The 20,629-nt window shown below is 41.8% G+C and overlaps 1 protein-coding gene across 3 annotated transcripts; it reads left to right on the forward strand.

Moving 5' to 3' along the window:
- The first annotated feature begins 621 nt into the window (after positions 1 to 621).
- Positions 622 to 19,605, forward strand: LOC118125253 (trafficking kinesin-binding protein 1). Of its 3 annotated transcripts, XM_035183675.2 has the most exons (20): positions 622 to 935; positions 3,287 to 3,386; positions 3,483 to 3,782; positions 4,548 to 4,742; positions 8,578 to 8,654; positions 10,168 to 10,284; positions 10,482 to 10,582; positions 11,078 to 11,183; positions 11,282 to 11,360; positions 11,474 to 11,604; positions 11,689 to 11,763; positions 11,935 to 12,072; positions 12,163 to 12,239; positions 13,138 to 13,386; positions 13,693 to 13,967; positions 15,733 to 15,851; positions 16,351 to 16,558; positions 16,656 to 16,761; positions 17,186 to 17,311; positions 17,605 to 19,605. In XM_035183675.2, the coding sequence occupies exons 3-20, from the start codon at positions 3,695 to 3,697 to the stop codon at positions 18,197 to 18,199; spliced, it is 2,862 nt and encodes a 953-aa protein (XP_035039566.1). In that variant the 5' UTR covers positions 622 to 935; positions 3,287 to 3,386; positions 3,483 to 3,694; the 3' UTR covers positions 18,200 to 19,605. The 3 variants fall into 3 exon arrangements, with proteins under 3 accessions (XP_035039566.1, XP_035039567.1, XP_035039568.1); XM_035183676.2 differs by lacking the exon at positions 3,287 to 3,386; XM_035183677.2 differs by lacking the exons at positions 622 to 935; positions 3,287 to 3,386; positions 3,483 to 3,782; positions 4,548 to 4,742 and adding an exon at positions 7,657 to 7,867.
- The last annotated feature ends 1,024 nt before the right edge of the window (positions 19,606 to 20,629 follow it).

Here is a 20,629-nt window from a genome sequence, read left to right on the forward strand (position 1 = left end):
GAGAAAAAAAGAGAAGACAAAATGATTTGTGGATTATTGAACATTTTATATATTTTTCTGTGTAGAGATTTGAGCCCTTATTCTATTATTTATGTCCATGGATTGTATGTTAAGATGAACGACATGCCTGCTCCTGAAAAGTGAAGCTAAAGCATTATGATTTCCACCTGCTTCCTCCATGTTAGCAGATGGGACATGAACCAAACTATAAAAACTAAAGTTTAATCCAATATCAATCAAATACATTTTTCTCAAAAAAATTACTTCTGTCATTTTAGGTGGTTCTTTTCACACTGATGTTTGTTCAAGTCAGCATTTTCCCAGAAGTCTTGGGTTATAATAGTAATTCGATGCTATAAAAACAAGGTGAAATGTCATGATTCACAGCAAACAGTATTGTGTCTTGGTTTTTCTGGATAATCCTACACAAAAATATCTTCAGACTGGTGTGGCTATATATATGCTTTACAAATTAAACGTACGTAAAGGATGATATAGAATTTTCATTAAAACCTTAAAATTCCCACATTTACTTCTTTTGTCTGAGAAGAATGTCAAAGAGGGATTTTATTGTGAAGGCAGCACCCGGAAGTCGTGTTGCCCTCCTTTCGTGCAGCTTGGTGGTGGTGAGGGGAGAGAGGGGGGAGTCAGGGGGAGATGGCTGCAGGGAGGCAGGAGTGGACCGGGTCAGGAACAACTGAAACCAAACTAAGGTGACCTTGATCATCCGGAGCTGTGAGGAGGATCCAGCCGGCGTGTGCGCGCTGCTGCCCGGCCTGCACACACACACTGAGCCCGTGTCTACCTGCTCATCCTGGTGGGGAACAGCCATCATCTGCCCGTTATCCCGCCTGTCTGTCCGGTTACTTAACCGCACCTCAGTCCCCTGCTGGATCTTTTATTGTGACACCGTGTGGACCTTGTCTCCTCTGTGTGTGAGTATTTATCTCTGTATGTCTGCTTTCACCGTTTTAATGGCGATGTCATGCATCATGAGGTCAGCTGATCATGGGTGGTTTGTGTGAGATCACAATGTGACACTGTTGAGGACAAAACCCAGATCTGAACCTGCAGATGAAACCACGCCCTCAGACACAATCCGACTAGCATTGTTTGTGCCACATGCATGAATGAACCGTGGCCTACTTCTACTACACTGTCATCATCATCATCATCATCATCATCATCATCATCATCATCATAAGCAGCATTTAATGTTGTTTTTTTACACATCCACTCAGCTGCCAGGCCTCTCACCACTTCTTATAACACATTTCACTCCAATGTTACTGTTACTAGTAGACTATAGGTCCATATGTTCGAATCCCATCAATCAAAACACATCTGATATGATCCGTCTACCATGCATCACATCTTATCTGTCCCTCACTAATCTAATTTTAACCTTTTGGATTTGCTCTTGTGTTCACATATGAAATACTGTTAGGTGTCTCTTAACCTGAGTTTAAAGGTTCAGTGTGTAGGATTTAGTGACATCTAGTGGTGAAGTTGCATGTTGCAACACCCCTCACCTCACCCTCCCCTTCCCAACATGAGAGAGAACCTGTGGTATCCTTCAGTTGTCATAACAACTCAAAAGGTGTTTAGTTTGTTCAGTCTGGGCTACTGTAAAAAACATGGCGGCCTCCGTAGAGAGGACCCGCTCCTGATGTAAATATAAAGTATTTTGTAAAGGGGCCATTCTAGGGTAAATAAAACAACAATTCTTATCATTTAGATGAAACACACTAGTGAAAACATCACTAGGATTATATTATATTAAATCTCTGCCAATAGATCCCTTTCAGCTAAATCTTACACACTGAACCTTTAACCTTGATTTTACCTTTTCACTAATATTATGTTACATATGTTGTATTTATAGGTGTTTGTGTCTCCTGATCTAATTTTAAAGCTTGATTTTATATAGAAAAATCATGTGTTTATTTGCGATATATTGTAAGGTGTCCTTGGGTGTCTAGAAAGATGCTGTGATTTCTTTTAAATTATTAATATAAATTATATTGTATCAATTATGGTAAAAATTATTACTAGACAAACATTTTCATATCAGTCGATATCGATAATTATCATGATAAATGTCACATTATTATTATTCTAAGGCTAAACCCTACTTACTGCCACTTTAGTTCAGCATTAGTTTACTGTCCCATGTAACTTTTCACTTATATGTTTTTTAGATAAAATTATGTGATTGTTTTATTCTCTTAGTTATTATTTTATGAGCAGACAAAACATTTTACAAATCTGAGGTCGATCACTTATATGTTACACCTCCTCACTGTGCTTACACAATGCATTATATTGATATATATTAAACTTTTGTTATATTGCTATTGATGAAAATCCTCTTCCAATAATTATTATTATTGTTTTATTGTCCACATCTGCTGTGATTCTAGAGATTGTAGGCGGACACTGGTTTGTTAATGTCACCACACATGACTTCTAATCCCAAATCTGAATGTGGAATACTTCCCTTATGAATCTGAACTTATCCACAGATGATGTAATCCTACAAATGACCACTTGTATTTAACACTGGTCTTGAGTACAAACTGCCGCAATGAGAAAGACATCCCAAGGTTGTGGCGCTGCTGCACAGAGACCAGACCACGTGCGAGAACATCAGCTTCATCTATTGCTGTTGTCGTGCATGTGCTTGTCAGTTATAGAAAAACATTCTATGTCAGATGCACTCATACATCACTGCATGTCTGCTTTCTCACGCACAAGCACCTATTCATGCAGCAGACACTCATGCATATGCACACAAGCCTCGTTTCCGCCTTGATTTATATTCTGTCAGCCGTCGCTCACTGTTTGATCGGACACTCAGGTGCATTTCATGATGCACATCTGTGGTGTGTTCGCTGACAGTAGATCTGCAGTGTAACACAGATCCCTGCAGAAACATAACAGGACGCTGCAAGGTCATGGCTAGCACTGGTGTGTTCACCTCAGACAGACGACTCAGGACCAAACTTCACTCAATGCTGCCCCAGAGGCCTGGGGCTGTGGTGAAGGTCTTCCTGTTTGGTTTGCTGAGGTGATGGATGGTTGAAAAGTTTGTTGAGCATCTTTTGAAAAGACATTTACTGAACCTCCTCTGCAGTTCTACCTGCCGTCTGAGCTCCCATGATGGGAAGCAAGGAAAAACGATTTCCCGTACCTGGATCCATTAAGTTATACACTCTCATTATATCATGCTATTATCAGGAGTCGCTCTTAGCCCTCATCTGCCTTCTCGTTCTTTTCCCGACAGATGAGAAGTGGTGTCTGCAGCGGACGGGTTTTGAGTTATGCAGATCGCTGGCAGGCGGCACGCTGCAGAGTCAGCAGCAGCACTTGAAGTTGAAGACTCTGTAGGGAAAGAGAAAGACGCATTGATCAGTGTGGGTTACATCAGCACAAATATCCGTATGGTTCTGTAACTCTTCCTCACCCGTCTCTTCACCCAGGTGTCTGTATCTGCTGCGTCGCTCTGACCTGCTGATCCGGTGGAGTGCGGAGCTCCAGAGGCCCATGGCCCCTGTTTCTCTCCGCCAGTGAGAGGTGAGCCAAGCTGGCCTCCCCGGCCCCCTCCCTGCCCCCGGCCCCGGACCCGGACCTGGACCTGGATCCGGATCCGGACCCGGACCCGGACCCGGACCCCGAGCCTGAGCAGCGGCACATGCACGAGGAGGAGTATGTGAGCGAGAGAGAGCCCATCGACACACACCCGGTGACGCCTGACTGCAGGGACGCCGAGACAATCACAGGTTCTTGTTTGTGTGTGTCTGTCTCTGTCTGTCTGTCTGTCTGTGTGTGTGTGTCTGTCTGTCTGTGTGTGTGTCTGTGTGTGCATGAAGGTCATGAGGAATTACTGCAGGAAAACATCAAGCTCAAAACAAAAAAAATTGTTTATGTTATAAGGTGTTTTATTCACTGTTCTTTCAAGGAGATATATTATTACAAAATATTCAGCAGTTTTTTTGGTTTGAGCTCAATTTTAATTTCTTAATTTTTTTGTAATATCTAGCACTTTTATTTCTAAAAATACCGAACAGTACTATTTTTAGTACTTTTATCTTCACTGTCATATCTGTGCAGTAACAGTGATGCTGCCACAAAGAGCCACTGTCCCAGCTGGTGTCAGTTTATATCAAATGAACGCTAAATTATTGTATTCATGTAACCACACATCCAGAGATGGCAGATGTGTTTATAATTTTCACTGAATTAAAAGTATTAAAAACAAAATGTTCTTCAAGTTTAAAACTAAGTAGAAGCAGTGCATGAATGTTACGGCCTGGTCGCAAACCTTCACCTTCAATTCTGGAGTGAGGGGGAGATTGAAACATTTGTTCCCTGTGGCGAGGCAAATCACAGCGGGGTCTCACATGAGATCAAATTTGGTGAACTTTGAACCACGATACTCTCTTCGCATTCAACATATATGTTACCGCACCCTAGTCTCCATCTTTCACTGTATCAGTTCCACTATCAGGCTGCTGTATTCTCACTTTTTTCTCTGTGATGTTCAGATGTGTGCAACAGCACTGACCTGCCAGAGTTTGAGATCATCAGTCTCCTGGAGGAGCAGCTGCCGGTGTACCGTCTGCGGGCCGACACCGTCTACGGCTACGACCACGATGACTGGCTGCACACTCCTCTGGTTGCGCCGGACGCCAGGCTCGACCTGACCACCGAGCAGATCGAAGAGACCCTCAAATACTTCTGTAAGTTTGGCAGTGATGGGAACACATACAGCGTATATCAATCTCCAGTGATGCTGATGCTCCTGAGGAAGCGTGCAGGAACTTTTTGGTCATCTTATTTCTAAGTCAGACAGTGGACATGTAGTAAAAAGAAATGGAGGAGGAGGGACACAGCAGATTTAACAGGTTGGTTTTAATCTCTGGGGCTGGTGTAGGAATACGTGGTATTTAAAGTGAAGGATTTACCCACCTGGGCACAAGCTACGTTTAATCCTTCAAAAGGTTCATGGAAACATAATCTGCTGTATTTTGTGTGAATATCTTGACAGGTTAAAAAACAAAGTGAGTTGAGACTTTTTTTGAGGATCACTTTCTAGAAGGTTTTGTGTTCTCTCCCAATACATATTGCATTAACTCCTAATACATATTGCATTAACTCCTAATACATATTGCGTTACTTCCCAATACATATTGCATTACCTCGCAATAGTTTCCTTCTTCTATTTCTTCTGTAGATCATTTCCGATCATCTTCTCCCAGCGCAACCCTGCAGTATGGAATTAAATTGACTTTGAATTGGGCGTGAAGCATGCTGATATAGTACTAATGCTCAACAGGCCTGGTTGTGGAAGTAAACTTGAACAAAATCCAGAGCTCTCCAGTAGAACACAGTACAGTGATCTGCAGGATGCAGGACAACTGCAGGGACACAGACGACTGCACACTTATAATGAAATGATGATGTTGCATGATAACAGGAAATAATTTCAAGATAAAGCAAAACATATTGCGGGGTAACACAAAATTAATCCTCAATTTAATGTGGGGAAAGTAGGTATAGGGAAAGAAACAAATTTAACAACTGTAAAGATACATTTTACAGACAAATCCTTCATAAAACAAAAAAGTATTAAAATCAGTAAATCTATAGAGAAATGGGGTTTAATATTACTATTAATATACAATTTCTGTATTTTGTACAATATTAAAACTATACTAAAAATAACAAATAAAAGCTGATAAACACAACACCTCCTTGGCAGAGGTAATAAGTGTTTTTGGTTTGATGAACCATTTCTGTAGCAAGACTTTAAAAGCTACAACTGAGTGATGGTATTAGAGTCAATGTTTAAATGCTAAAAGTTTTTTTTCTAAACTTCTGAGTTATGTAGATAATGTTGAATACTCTGGTTATATGTTGAGGTAAAAAGACACTGAGGTATTTCTTTGGTCTAAAGTGGGTCAGAACCTGGTCGAATATTTTATTTCAAACCCGTAAATGATCCAAACTGTATATATCAAGATAACATTAAAACAAATAACGGCTCCACTCACTGGCCCGGGAAGATCAATACATTAACTGTGGATTAAGATCATTTTTGTTCCTCCACTAATGCACCGGCTCAGAGGGAAGAAGATGAACTGTCTGCAGAGGCTTTCTCATATAAACAGTTAAGAGAGTTTGCAGTTAATATCGATTCCTCTTCTGTTTGTTTATTAAATAGAGCTTAAAATGATCTGAGGACAGTTATGTGAAAACATAAAAACCATTAGCTCAATAACATAGGCAATGTTTTGTCTGTTACAGATAAAACACGTCTGTTACTGAATATAATAAGATTCAATCAGATTTTTTTTATATAAGTGTCACTTCTTACTTTTATCTACATTCTTGTTTGTCCTTTCCTGTGTTGATATTATTGTAATATCAGTCTCCCTCCACAAGGTGGTGCCGTCCCACTATCTTCTTGTAGTCTCTGTGTTTCTGTGTTTGTTCTCTGGATGTTTTGAACCATCAGTGTTTTGACTCCTCTTTGGTTTTAATCGACCGTTTGCTGAATTTTCTTCCTCAGTGATTTCTCTGTGATAGATATTAGGTAGTTTTAAATTCTTCTGAGCATATTTCATGCATCTTATTTTCAAACTTCTTCATGATCTCCACCAGGTTTTCACATTTGACCATTTGTTTGTAAGTTTGCGTGTTTGTTTGTAAGCAAGGTTACGCAAACAAATATTGGACAGGTTACCATGAAACTTGGTGGAATGATGGATCAGGACGGAACCCATTAACCTTTGGTCCAGATCTTAATCAGGGGACAGGTGTGAGATAGGGCGTTTTTTGACATTTTCCCTGACATTTTCCCTGATTTCTCATGGATCTTGATGAAAAAAGATTAAGCACATTTAGTGGAACAATATCCAGGAGTATGTGAAATTTGGTTAGGCTTGATTGAATTTAAGGGGACTGTATGTGCTCGACTGAGTGTCATTCTAGTTTCTAGTAAATTGCTACCGGCCCGTTTCTTGTACTTCAAGTTGGAAATTAATCTTTCCATTGTTTGACAGGCAGTAATTTTCCCTTCTATACAATAGACATGAGATTCTTCACCGTGAACATTTGATTTAAACTAAGTAATATATTATTTTTTGTAAACTATCATGTTTTAAGGATTTTGTTTGTTTGTTGGCATTGTAGAGCAAGGAAGTGTATTACATAGAAATATTGTGTGTGTGTGTGTGTGTGTGTGTGTGTGTGTGTGTCCGTGCATGTGTCAGGGGGTCTTTTTGTGGATGAGGGTAACCATAGCAACAGATGCTGGAGGCAGATACACGTTCAGTGGGTCTGCACCGAGCAGTGGACAGAAGAAGTGAGGGAATGATAGAAAGGTGAGAGAAGTCAGCACTTATAGACTAAGAGAGGAGCCCACGCCACATCCCTCTCTCTGATTGGCTCTTTCTTCCTCCATCTTCCAACCTCTCTTGTCTGATCAAAAACCAACTACTACCTCCGCCACCCTCACCTCAGCTGCTGCGGAGCTCTTTCCAAAACAGATGTGCACTCCCTCTCATCTCTCTGCCTCCCTCGCACTCTCTCACGGGGCGTCCCTGTGGGCGGAGGGTAATTCAGGCTCAGGGCTCTGTTATATTGTACAGAAGCTGAAAAGGAGGAGAGGGAGAGGGAGAGAGAGAGAGAGAGAGAGAGAGAGAGAGACACAGTGAATGGATCTGTATTTGGAACGGTTGTCATGTCTGCTTGTTGTTCATCGTGAAGCCAAGGGAAGAGATGGACAGCGAGGGCAGGATGGAGGGATTAGCGAGGGATGAATGTGAGCTGGATGACTGGTACTGTAAGGAGGAAAAGAGAGGTAAAGTGCATGTCATGAATACAGACAAGAGAGACACGTCTAATATGATTCAATATATGATCAGTTTGATCGTGGCATACTATGATTTGATTATTGTAGCATATCGTATCGCATCGTCCTCATTAAGAGGATTTTCCTGAAGCTTATTATAATTTGGTTCAACAGCCCTAGTGCACATGCACACACACACACACACACACACACACACACACACACACACACACACACACACACACACACACACACACACACACACACACACACACAAGCAAAACAAACAAACACACACTCTCATGCTGTGTCTGTGTAAACCTGAGTGGATCATAACTTAAATTCGGCTCATTTAAATGTGCTTTAATAACAACAGTTCAGTGGGTAACAGGATTACAGAGGTTTACCATAACACACTCAATAACTCTGTACAGCATGTTATTGATTCACAGTCTAAACCGATATCCGCTGTCACCTCAGGGCAACACAGCCAATTGTTGTGCGCCATGGAAAACAACCCCTTCCCCTTTAACTGCTGCCCTGCTTTGTCATCTAAACATGGCCCGTCCGTCACCTCCGAGAGGATGACTCTGTAAACTCTCTGTGTTCCATATTGTGGCTGTGTGTGTGTGTCATGGTAGATGTGATGAGTAGAGGGCTCACAGGGTGATACTTGTCGCCTTCTCCTCACTCTGTTTGTGTGTTTTGTGTTTCTACAGTGCTATGTGCAGACAGAGTGGGCCAGATGACGAAGACGTACAGTGACATCGATGCTGTCACACGTCTGCTGGAGGAGGTGAGACGGTCTTTTTACGTCAGGGCTGAGCGGAAAAAACAAAAACAATCATTATCGCCATGTAATTTTCATCGATAGCGATATAATAAAAGATAAATTGATCGATATTCTATTCTATATTGCTATTTGTGCATTGTGCAAGCACAGGTTTATCAAGTGTTTGTCATTCTCAGCTCATAAAGAAGACTTTAAAACCACAACCCTCACTCAATGAGCCTTAAAACTTGAAAGAAATATTAATTTGACATTTATCGTGATAATAATCTATATTGATCATTTTTATCTTGATAAAAGTTTTGGCCATATTGTCCAACCCATCCGAGTAATGCTGCAGCAGATCCGATTCTGCACTCCTGCACTTTATTTATTTATGTATTTAAAAGGGACAGTGTTCAGCTCAAACATAAATGTCACCATGTGATGCACTGTACCAGAATACCTGATTAAACCAGAGAGCAACAAGGCTACAGTCAGAGTAGAAACAACACACACAATTATGCAAATGAAGCACATTACAAATGTATGTTTGTAAAGTAAAGATGAGTCTTGAAGGCCCTCACATAGAATATAAAAGTCAGTGGGTGCAGAGCTGAGCAGACGTTGTTGTGGTTCATTTGTTTGTTTGCTGCCCCTCACATCACCAGTCAGGATGTTCCATTGATTTGCGGTTGTCACAGATAAAGCTGATTGCCCAAATGCAGTGTGGTGGAATGGTGCTGTTTGGTGCAGGATTTTCTGGAGGATCTAGAGAACAGAACAGAATAGAAATAAAGTTTAACTGGCTGTGCTGTCCAACACCAAATCATGAAGTGGAGGCACGGCACAACCATTTCAAATTCTTACAGACCAAGAACAAATTTTTATTCAGTATCAGGCCAAGATATTTTATCAGTGGCTGTCAATCCCTTCACCTCTGATGTGAATGTCCCCATTAGAAGGTTTTTCTATGGTTTACCATTTTTACGGGCTCAATAATAGAGGACCCTAACACTAACCCTTGTGGACCACCTATTGTACACTTCATGGACAATGCATCACAAATTTAAACACATTGTATCTTATTAAATGTGAGATAAGGACATCCATGCCAGTGCGACAGGCAGTTTCCACAGTAATGTTCCCACGTGATTGACTGAATCGGATACTTTTCACAGATCTGAAAATACAGTTAAATACAGTTCAAATATCGTTATGTAACTTAATAAACATGGTGTGAAAATTGGAAAACATTTTGGGAGGAGCTGATGATTTTCTCTGGGCTGTTGCATGCATCTGTTTCTTTTTTGTAATTTTGTCTTTTGTCAACGCACACACAAACACACACACACACACACACACACACACACACACACACACACACACACACACACACACACACACACACACACACACACAGACACCTGCAAGAGTAAATGTATTTTCGTAATGTTGTATTGTGCAATTTTTGGGTGTCGCAGTTCTGAATGTCAGCTACATCATCTCCTCTGTTGTCTTCGTACTTTCCATCCAACAGAAAGAGAGAGACTTGGAGTTGGCTGCAAGGATCGGCCAGTCGCTTCTTAAGAAGAACCGAATTCTGACTGAGCAGAATGACTATCTAGAGATACAAGTGGCACATATCACAGAGGAGGTCTGCACACACTCACTCACACACACACACACACTCACACACACACACACACTCACACAAACACACAAACACACACACCGGATTATGACATTAGATTGATAGTTGTGCAGCAGATCCTACACCAGATACTTACATACAGACACACATTGTAATACACACATACAGGAGTTGTGAAGTTACGATGTGACCTCTTCCAGGTGGCCCAGCTGCACCATGAGTTGAACCTGAAGGACGAGCTGCTGCAGTTTTACACCATCGCAGCTGAGGAGAGCGAGGACGAGTCCAGCAGCTCCCCAACGTGAGCATCCGTTCTTTGTTCACTAACATCTGTAAAAAGATGATATTGTGTTAGTTTTTTTTCTTTACTTATTTAATAAGGACAGTGCTCATTAATCAACAGACAAAATACTTTCAATGAGCCAGTTTTTACAAGGCAACCTGAAATAAACAAAATCTTGTCTTATATAATAGCAATTATCCATGGATAATTCATGTGCATTATACATAAAATCCAAACTAACTGTACAACAAACCCACGATTAAAACACTATGGTTGACTACACCTGATAAAAGCAAGCAAATAATCTGTGATTAAACTACATTATACAAATCCAACAACACAATGTGACAGTCAGATACATTACAAAGCCACAGGTATGCATGTACATTTAATCACAAGTTTTGGAATGCAAAACAGCAAAACAAGCAATGTGCTGAACACACACCAGTTCAAACTGAATACGTATGCACTGACCTTCTGTGAGACTCAGTCCTGCTCTGTCTTCATCTGAAGGGGTAAGAGGAGTAAAGTGGGGGCCGCCTCAGGAGGCTTTGTGAGCGACACACTGCAGAGGAAACTCAAAGACCTGGAAGAAGAAAACCTGTCGCTCCGCTCAGAGGTTTGTCTCCACACACTGATAACAGCAGCACACACACACATTGTAAGAGAAGTGCACATTGCTTGGAGTGTATTGTAAAACTAGATGTCTGCATGTAGGCTCACCATCTGAAGTCAGAGACTGAAATCTATGAAGAAAAGGAGCAGCAGCTCGTGAACGACTGTGTGAAAGAGCTCAGTAAGTTTTGTGTCTATCTCCTTTACACTGTTTTCATGCATATTCTTTCTACGGAGGGACATTCGTTCCCTCTCAGAGGTTGAAAGAGACTCTTGCTCCCTCTGTCCTTCCAGGGTCGTCCAGTCTCCAGATCTCTGCCATCGCGGAGGAACTGGCTCGTAAGACCGAGGACGCCTCCAGACAGCAGGAGGAGATCACACACCTCCTCTCTCACATAGTGGATCTGCAAAAGAAAGCCAAATCTGTGAGTATCCGTACGGACACAAATGTGATTATTATTATGCTCTGGTGGTTTTACTAATTCAAACCTGCACGTATGTGTGTTTAGTTTGCAGTGGAGAATGAGGAGCTCTCTCAACACCTGCTGGCAGCTAAAGATGCTCAAAGGCAGCTGACAGCGGAGGTAACTTCCACTTCACTGCACTGTTATGATCGCAATTTCTTTTCTTACCAAACTGTTTTCAGAATAACATGACTTCGCTGTAAACACTGTATTTGTCTTAATGTTGTCATGATACCAGACTGTTATATTGTTGTATTAACTGATGTTAATACCAAATCTACGATGCAACAGCTGCAGGAGTTGGAGGGGAAGTACCTCGAGTGCATTGAGATGCTGCATGAAGCTCAGGAGGAGCTGAAGAACCTGCGGAACAGATCCTGCACGGCAGGAACCCCTCGGCGCTACAACACGCTGGGACTGTACCCGATGGTGAGGGAGTGTGGGTGTGTGTGTGTCTGTGTGTGTGTGTGTGGTTTACGTGACCCATCTTCCATTTCTTCATGAGTTTTTGTGTTGCAGGATTCTCTGGCTGCTGAGATTGAGGGAACGATGAGGAAGGAGATGAGTCTGGAGGACCCTGAGTGTGAAGAACTGAAGTATGGATCCAGTACTTAGCATTTCACTGAAACTACAGGGACTGTGCAGAATACAACACCAATATTATTTATTTTTTGCTTTTTCACAGTATTAAAAAATAAAATAAAACAGATAATAACTACAGTAGAGCGCATACCTCCACCAAGTATGAATAATCTTACACCTAGTTCTTATTATAGAAATATAAAAGAAAAAGCATCTGTATCTGCCCCTTACAATCCACACTAAAATGGAATGAATGTTTCTCAGGACCAGGCCCCAGCCCTCCCACAGGTCTGGCGGAAATTGATTCAGTAGTTTTTGTATAATCCTGCTGACAAATAAACAAACAGACAAACAGACACTGGTGAAACTATAACATCCTGTAACGATTGAGTACCGATGATACTATTGTTTAGACTAAAGTTAGGTAAAATTAGCATTTTCAATATGTGAGAGACACCAATTACTATAAAAGTTCAAAAAGAAAAGTAAATGCAGAAATAATTAATTGGATAACAGTTTCAGTTCTGGAAAAAACAAACAACTGTGTAGGTTACCTTCCCTTTTTGAAAATGAGCAAAACCGCCCATAATTTGAAATCGTCATGTGTGTTTTGTCATATGTTTTTATGAATCTATGACAAATTATGGCCTTAACTCGTAATCTTAAAGGTGGTAAGGTAGCTCATGTACTTGATCCTGCAGAGAGAGTTATAGGATACTGTGATGTGTAGTTTAGATGTTGGATGCCAAAATGTTTGCAGTTCTTTGATTCATTGAGGTTTAACTCCTAAATACAAAAACATCCTAAAAAGCAGATCTGCCCTGTGTATAATAGCGAATGTTGCATAGAGAAGATGTTATTGACTAGCTGCAAATGGCTCGGGTTAATGCTCTCGTTTCTGATTGTTTGCAGAACCCATCGCAAGCGCGTCTTTGAGACGGTCAAGAACGTCAACCAGACTGTGCGTCAGCGTTCACTGACTCCGACCAGCGCCAACATCCCAGGCTCCAACCAGTCTCTGTCCGCACGGACGTCACCTCAGTCCAGCGGCCTCTCCACGCCCCACTCCAGCATATATGGCGTTGACATCAGCGGAGACGGCGCTGCCCTTGACAACCGCACGCAGAGCATCCTAATGGAGACGGCATCTAATCAGGATGGGTGAGAAGAAGTGAACTTTATCAATTAAGAAATGAGAGAGGAAGTTGTTGTTTAGATTTCTGCAGGAATCAGAGGGCGGAGAAGTGTCTTTTTTAATTGACTGATATAATAGCAAAAGTTGCATAGAGATAAAAGAAAATAAACTCTTGTGTCTGATTGTTTGCGGAATCCATCGCAACCGCATCTTTTAGACGGTCAAGGACGTCAAAAGACAGAAGTGTCTTTTTGAGTTGACTGATATGATGATCTTAAGATTGGAAAAAATATTCTTACCCTTTGTTGTCTGTTGCAATCCTGCTCTGACAGCAGGGGCCGGGAGAAGAAGGCGAACGGTGCTGAGGACCTGAGGGTGGCCCTGCGCCGCCTGTCTCTGCGTCGACAAAACAACCTGAGCGAGAGGCGCTTCTTTGTAGAGGAGCGGGAGCGAAGCAAGGGCGGACACGGAGGGATGCACGATGCTCTGGGCCAGGAGAGCGGGTTGACGCCCTCAGAAAGCATCATGTCCCTCGGGAACCTCCACCTGTGGGCCACACGAGGGCCCTACCTCCCAGACAAACTCCAGATCGTCAAGCCACTTGAAGGTGAGGGAGAGAGGGAGCGAGGCAAGGTGGGGAGGAAGGGGGAGGCGGAACTGCACAGGGGAGTCGGGGCAAAGAAAGGGAGCAAGCGAGGCTGGGGAACGGAGAGGGAGAGTAGGAGGGACAGCCACGGGCAGACGCTCGAGGGGGAGAAGGAGAAAGGATGGGGGTGGGCGAGGAAGACAGGAGCTGGGATAGAGAGGGAGAGGGGAAGGAGGTGGGCCGGGAGCATGAAGATGAAGGGAGCGAGGGAGAGGAAGGAGAGGCCTCTGTCGCTCATGCTCTTTAACTCTTTCTGGTCTCTGATGCATCATCACAAGTCAGGCAGCTTCGCATCTCCACACAGCTACTACAAAGACACACAGCCCAGAGGCTGGCTGTAGACACAGAGGAGGAGAGAGGGGATGGCATTCTGGAATACAGACAAACAGGTGTAAGATAAGGAGGAGGTATTCAACCTTTATTTTAACTCGGGAATTCTTACAATATAACCAAGTAAGGAAAATAAAGAAAGCATTCCAAGACACAAAAAAGAGAAATTTGTCAAATAGCAAAAACAAGAGCAAAGGTCCTCAGAATAAATACAGTACACAAAATCTTATTTAAACCAAATGAATTTTCTTAAACAACAACAACTGCAGGTAAAATATGGTGATATAAAAAACTTAAATTGCCTGAAGGATAAAAATGAGTTGAGCTATAGATTGTTCAGTATGTTGCAGGTCCTGGATTTAGCTCAGTAAAAACACCTGCAGTGTTTGGTGAGAGTCCACATGTAACATAGAATAAAGTGAAATCTATCCAGGAAGTGTTTATATGAATGTGACCCTGATGTGACATCACTGGATGGGGTCACAGCCCTGTTATAATATTCCCCTGTGTGATCCAGTGTTGAGTTGGCTGCTGCTGCTGGCCTGTGCTGCCCTCTGCTGGTAGTAATAAGGGCAGCACATTGCCTATCAAACTTTTAAATCTTCCTACATATATATACATACATACTGTATATATATATATATAAAGAAACCCTGCTATTTCCATTTTTACCATATATGTGTTTATTTTTAATTCTCATTTTCCTAAATATGCATGATTCTTTCTTTATGTGAGGTTTTATTATTTATTCATTCATTTATGACTTCCTCTGTTTTTCTGTATGCTGATTTTTTTCTTTGTTATCATCTCAGTTCCAAACTGAGACTAATAAAACCCTTTTTTCTCATTCTAACTGCTCCTCCATTTCATTTCTTTTTCACCTTATTCCTCAACTCTTCTAGTGTCTCTGTAGTGCTTCCATCTTTGTGCGTCACCCACTTCAGCCAGATGAGGTTTATGCTGTTATATTCCTCTGAACTTGTTCTTTTTTATGGATAATTTATAATAATAAGACAATAATAAGTAGTTATTCATATTAAATGCATAGTGTAAGTACCCGTCTATTATACATGATATGTACTTTATTAAAATTATTAATAATAGCTGTCAGTTTGTCCCTGTGCCAAAATCACACAACCAATTTTTATCTTTGATAAATAACTTGATGATTAAGATTCCAAGTCTCATAATTTATAATCTTTTAACTAAAACCACAGGACACTGTTTGATATTATTGGGCAATGCTTTTAAGTCTTTTTAGGAAAACTACTTATCAATCTGATAGTAAAACAACCATTTACAATTATTGTTATAATAGATATTAATCCAAGTGTTTTATTTTGGACATTAAAAAACAGTTGTCTACAAAGCAGATTTATTCATTTCTGTCCTCTAGGCTCTGCCACCCTGCACCACTGGCAGCAGTTAGCACAGCCTCACCTCGGTGTGATTCTGGACGCCAGGCCGGGAGTCGTACCCAAGGGTTACAGACCCCTCGAGCTAGAGCTGGAGCAGGTGGGTGGGTGTGTGTGTGTGTGTGTGTAGACCATGTTCATGATATGCTCATGTCCTTCAAGTGCCTCTTTTACAGTTTATGAAATAATCAGTTGTGTTGCGTTTGTCACGTAACACCTAAATAGATAGCTTTATATTATATACATAATTATTTATATATATATATATATATATATATTACTATATGACAGGATGTAATTAGTAATTGTGGTGAGAACCTTTTTATTGCACAAATATAATTGTGAACAATATGAATAAAATAAAGAACATACTGACCAAAACAACTGAGATCTAGTTTCCTAAGTAGCCATTAGACAAGGAAGTTGATGGTGCTTACAAACTTTATTTAGCTATTTTGAATAAATAACAGAAATCTGTCTGATTACTGTATATAGTCTGATTTGACTAATTACTTTTTAAGTACTTGTTCTATTACTAAAGAATGTCGCATAGTATGAGGAGTAATAATTAAAGTAGTAACCCTTGCGTGTCTCTGCAGGTGTATCCATGGGGGGGCTTTGAAGAGGATGAACCAGGTGATCAGTACTTCCAGAATCTGCCCACGTCCTCTGCCTCGGCCTCTCCAGCTGTGCCCTCCACCTCCGGCACCAGCGACACCAACCTCGGGCAGCCTCCACCCAGCCTCGCTCCGCTCTCCCCCTCCCCGCCATCCCCATCGCCACATCTCAGCAACACTGACGCCCTGGGTGAGGACATACAATGCATTTATTTAATGGATGTAAATGTTCACATTGTGGAACCTGTGTGAAACACCTGTGACGTCTGTGTTTGTGCGGCGTTCAGCTGCGTACTACCCAGGTAAATGCATGGCCCACACCAGCTCAACCTACACCTTCACAACCTGTCGGATTCTTCACCCGACAGATGAGCTGACACGGGTCACGCCAAGGTAATTGAATAACAAAAGTCAAACTTTTGTGGCCGCTCAACGTGAGTGTTTCTGTTCATTTATTAATAACCAACAACTACAGAGTTTTGATTTTCTGCTAATATCAGCCATATTGAAATAGACGACTTATTACAAAAGTCCTTATGAAATCATGTGTTTTTATAAGAAAAGTCATCTAAGGATGCACATGTTCCTCTGGCTGGACGAGCGCTTCATTTAAAGTACCTAATAACTTTGTTTAGAAATATATAAAGTTTATGATACATGCAGGTTCTTATGGTTCATAATAAAACTATGGCATCCCCTCATTTCTATGATAACATCATAGAATATGATATCATGAAGGTTAAATAAGTAAGAATTACCACATTTTCAATGTTTCTAATGATCCTTTCTTCTTGCTTGATAATTAATTGATTTTCAGTCTGAACCCAGTCCCAGCGACGTCCTCCTGTGTGATGACCAGCACTCTGTTGGGCACTCCGGCTGTGACACCCTGCACCCCCCGTAGGCTCGGTCTCAGGCCGTCCGAATCTTCAACCAACCTCAGGCAAGGCTCCAGATAAACCAGGAAACCACTTCACTGTGTTCTTTTTGTTTACAAGTTAGCAGATTGTGTCTTAGTAGCTACTTTAAAAGAGAAATTAACTGTATCACCCCAAGCTTCTTCTTTTTTTCAAAACAAGACATTTAAGTTCAAGCTATGGTTGGAAACATTGCAAAAAAAAGAGGATTGTGTGACTTTGATCAACTTTTTGAAGCCTAACTTTGTTTTCCATAAGCTTTACTTTGCAGTGTTACCAGTCGGTATAGCACTAACCCCCATTTCTCATGTTCTTGCAGAGATGCGACACGCACCACCAGCACCTCTCTGGGGTTGGTGCGCCTTCTCCAGGAGAGAGGGATCTCAGCAGCAATGTATCACCAGAGCCAGGGCCTGGAGCACGGCCAGAGCAGCGGAGGAGTCTTATTCAGCACTTCCATCGCTCCTAACCGAACGCCCAACCCTGACCCTCTGCGCCCCTCCACCCCTCCCAACTCGCCCACGGGACCTGGAGCTTCAGCCGTGCTGACGTCTGCAGGGTTCGACTTCAATAGCCCTTCTTACGACAACTTCCTGGCCTCTAAACCAGCCCGCTCCATCCTGAAGGAGGTGACTGGGGGGATGAGGGGTAGGCAGAGAGGGCGGGACTGCGAAAGCCAAACGGACGTTAGCGTTACCGTCCAACACCTCAACCTGCTGGATAAGGTGAAACGTCTGGGTGTGGCCGGAGCTCAAGGGGGCAGAGCAATGAGCCCCAGCCCCATGCTGGGGCCTCTGGGTGGGCTTCGCAGGTCCGGCTCCCCTTTCGGGCCTGATGGAATAAGGAGGAACAGGAGTTATCCAGCTATGGTTGGTGCCAGCATGGCCATGAAAGCCCCAGGGCCCCCAGAGTAGTCCGGACTACTGCTGGCCATCTGGGTAGCCAGGCCAGAGCCAGGCAGGGCCGAGGACTGACTGTTGAGCAGTCACCTGGAGCCCAAACTCTGACTGACACTGTTCATACTGTACGACAGTGACATGGTACTACTGACTCATCACTACTGTGGTTCCACACTGACACAATCAACTTTACAATACTTTGACGTGGTTGCACCTGCTTTAATTGAGAGCAAAGTCATTTAAAGGGTTAATTCACCCAAAATTCGAAACGCATATATTCTATATATTGTGATTGAACACTAAATTAGTTTTTATGTGCTCAGATTTTGAGATCCCTGAAATGTATAAATGCAACTTTTTTTAAATTTTGCATCTTAGCTCTATGACTAAAAGCGCACTCTGTGTTCTTCCGTTTGACAGATATCTAAACTCTGGGCAAACCTGTTTTATGTAATTTAATTGTATGTAACTGGGTGAACTGACCCAGACGGATAAATCCAAAAACTGTGCAGTCAAAGCTGCAAATATCTCCCACTGCTATCCGCTCACACCCCCCTGCTTCGGAGACTGACTCTGCTGGCTAGATGTAGTACTCCCACTCTCGCCTTATTCTGAATCACATCCACCAAATCCCACACACACTCTGATGTACACAGGTGCACTCTTCAATCTGCCATGGCCCTAGTTGGCTATTTGTCCTCACTGTAGCACTAAACCATGCCAATTCATTCTTCCTTAATATTACTGGATCAAAAATTCACATTTTATAAAGAATTGAAAATTTACACCAAATACATGATGACACTCCCTCTCTCCCCTCTCGCCCTAAATCTCTCCCGATCCAATTGGGTTTGAGCCCGACATGTCACTTTCAGCAAATCATTGAATAGTTTTTACGTCTTTATTAAAAGATACATTGATTTAGTTTCCTAATTGGCCATTAGACCAGGAAGTTGATGATGCTTGCACTGGATCAGACGGATCAATACGCTGAAGCTGCAGCTCAGCGAGAGGATGAAGACAGAGACAGGGGAAGTGATTGTGGTTAATCAGCCATAGTGGTCGGACATCTTCCTTAAGTTTTCCAGGGTGAAATGAAGCAATATGTGCCTCGACCATCTGTTTTTGATCATTTGTGTTATTCATGTGTTGGATTAAGGGCGTGAAGTATCTGTCACTATCACTGTTGCATTTGTGTTAAGTTATTTTAAAAACCCTGTCCTGAATTTCAACTTTCTTTCATTTGAGATAATCTGTTGTCACGCACATTATAAATACTGTTCATTGTCAGTGACATGTCAGTGATGACACACTTATTACTATTGTGTGTAGTGCATTACCATGAACCACACATCACTGTAAGTATCGGGGTGAGCATGTAATCAGGGGATTTTTTTCCGAATAAAACTTGTCAAACAAAAGATTGAATGTCATGATTTTCCTCGATATGAAACTGGGGCCAGTCGTGATGAGGAAAAGATCGTCTCCGGCATAAAATGATTACTTACCCTCCTCCAGCAGATGGAGCTCACTATTTTCACAGCAAACAGTCATTACATGAAGCACAGTGCATGTATGTAAGTGTCCATATTGGTGCAGTCATAATCCATCACGCACCGTGTGTCTCTCTTGTGTTGCAAGGGATATGATGAGGGCTGCTTATTAAACCCATGTTAGCCACGGGGTGAACGAGAGGTGAGCAATAACCGAAAAATGTCACTCAGGCGGCCCGGGGAGACTAATTGGAGGAAATGAGATCTAACTTCATTTCTAATGTCCCTGACGTCCTCCATATTGGATATCTGTCCCCTCAGAACAACATTTGGAAAAAATCATTTATGACAACACCAAATCAAACACCTCTGTTAAATCAAATCCACTCCCGGGTGTAAATGCGACCGCACTGATGTTTCCCTACAGATGATTTAATCATGAAATGTCTCGTCAACCTCAGGATGAAAACTTTGTTTTATGATAAAATACATGAAAACCTAATGACATCCTCAGCTTTGTTTAGAGCTAATCAGCTAAATGTTGACATGCCAAACTAAGATGGTGAACATTATTACCTCCACCAAGAAGGTACTGTTTTATAATATGTTAGTTAGCTGGATTACATGAGTACCCATAATGGGTTTTTCCACAAAACTTGGTAGAATGAAGTGGTATCGGTCAGAAATGAACCCAGGAATTGTTTTTTCACATTCTTAAACATGGTGAGATATGGTGCTTTTATTTCTGAAAGAATATAGATCTTGATAAAAAAGAATCAGGCATGTATAGGGGGCTGACATTTATTGTATGCAATTTGGTGCAGATCCAAATCAAAATTCCAATTTGGTGAATTTAAAACGTGGTTTCCTGAGGGGTCTGTTCTGGTTTGTTTTTTAGCAGGGTTATGGAAAAACCACCAGACAGATTTACATGAAACTTGGTGGAAGAATG

This window comes from Hippoglossus stenolepis, chromosome 17 (genome assembly GCF_022539355.2).
Source record: "Hippoglossus stenolepis isolate QCI-W04-F060 chromosome 17, HSTE1.2, whole genome shotgun sequence".
Classification (NCBI taxonomy): domain Eukaryota; kingdom Metazoa; phylum Chordata; class Actinopteri; order Pleuronectiformes; family Pleuronectidae; genus Hippoglossus; species Hippoglossus stenolepis.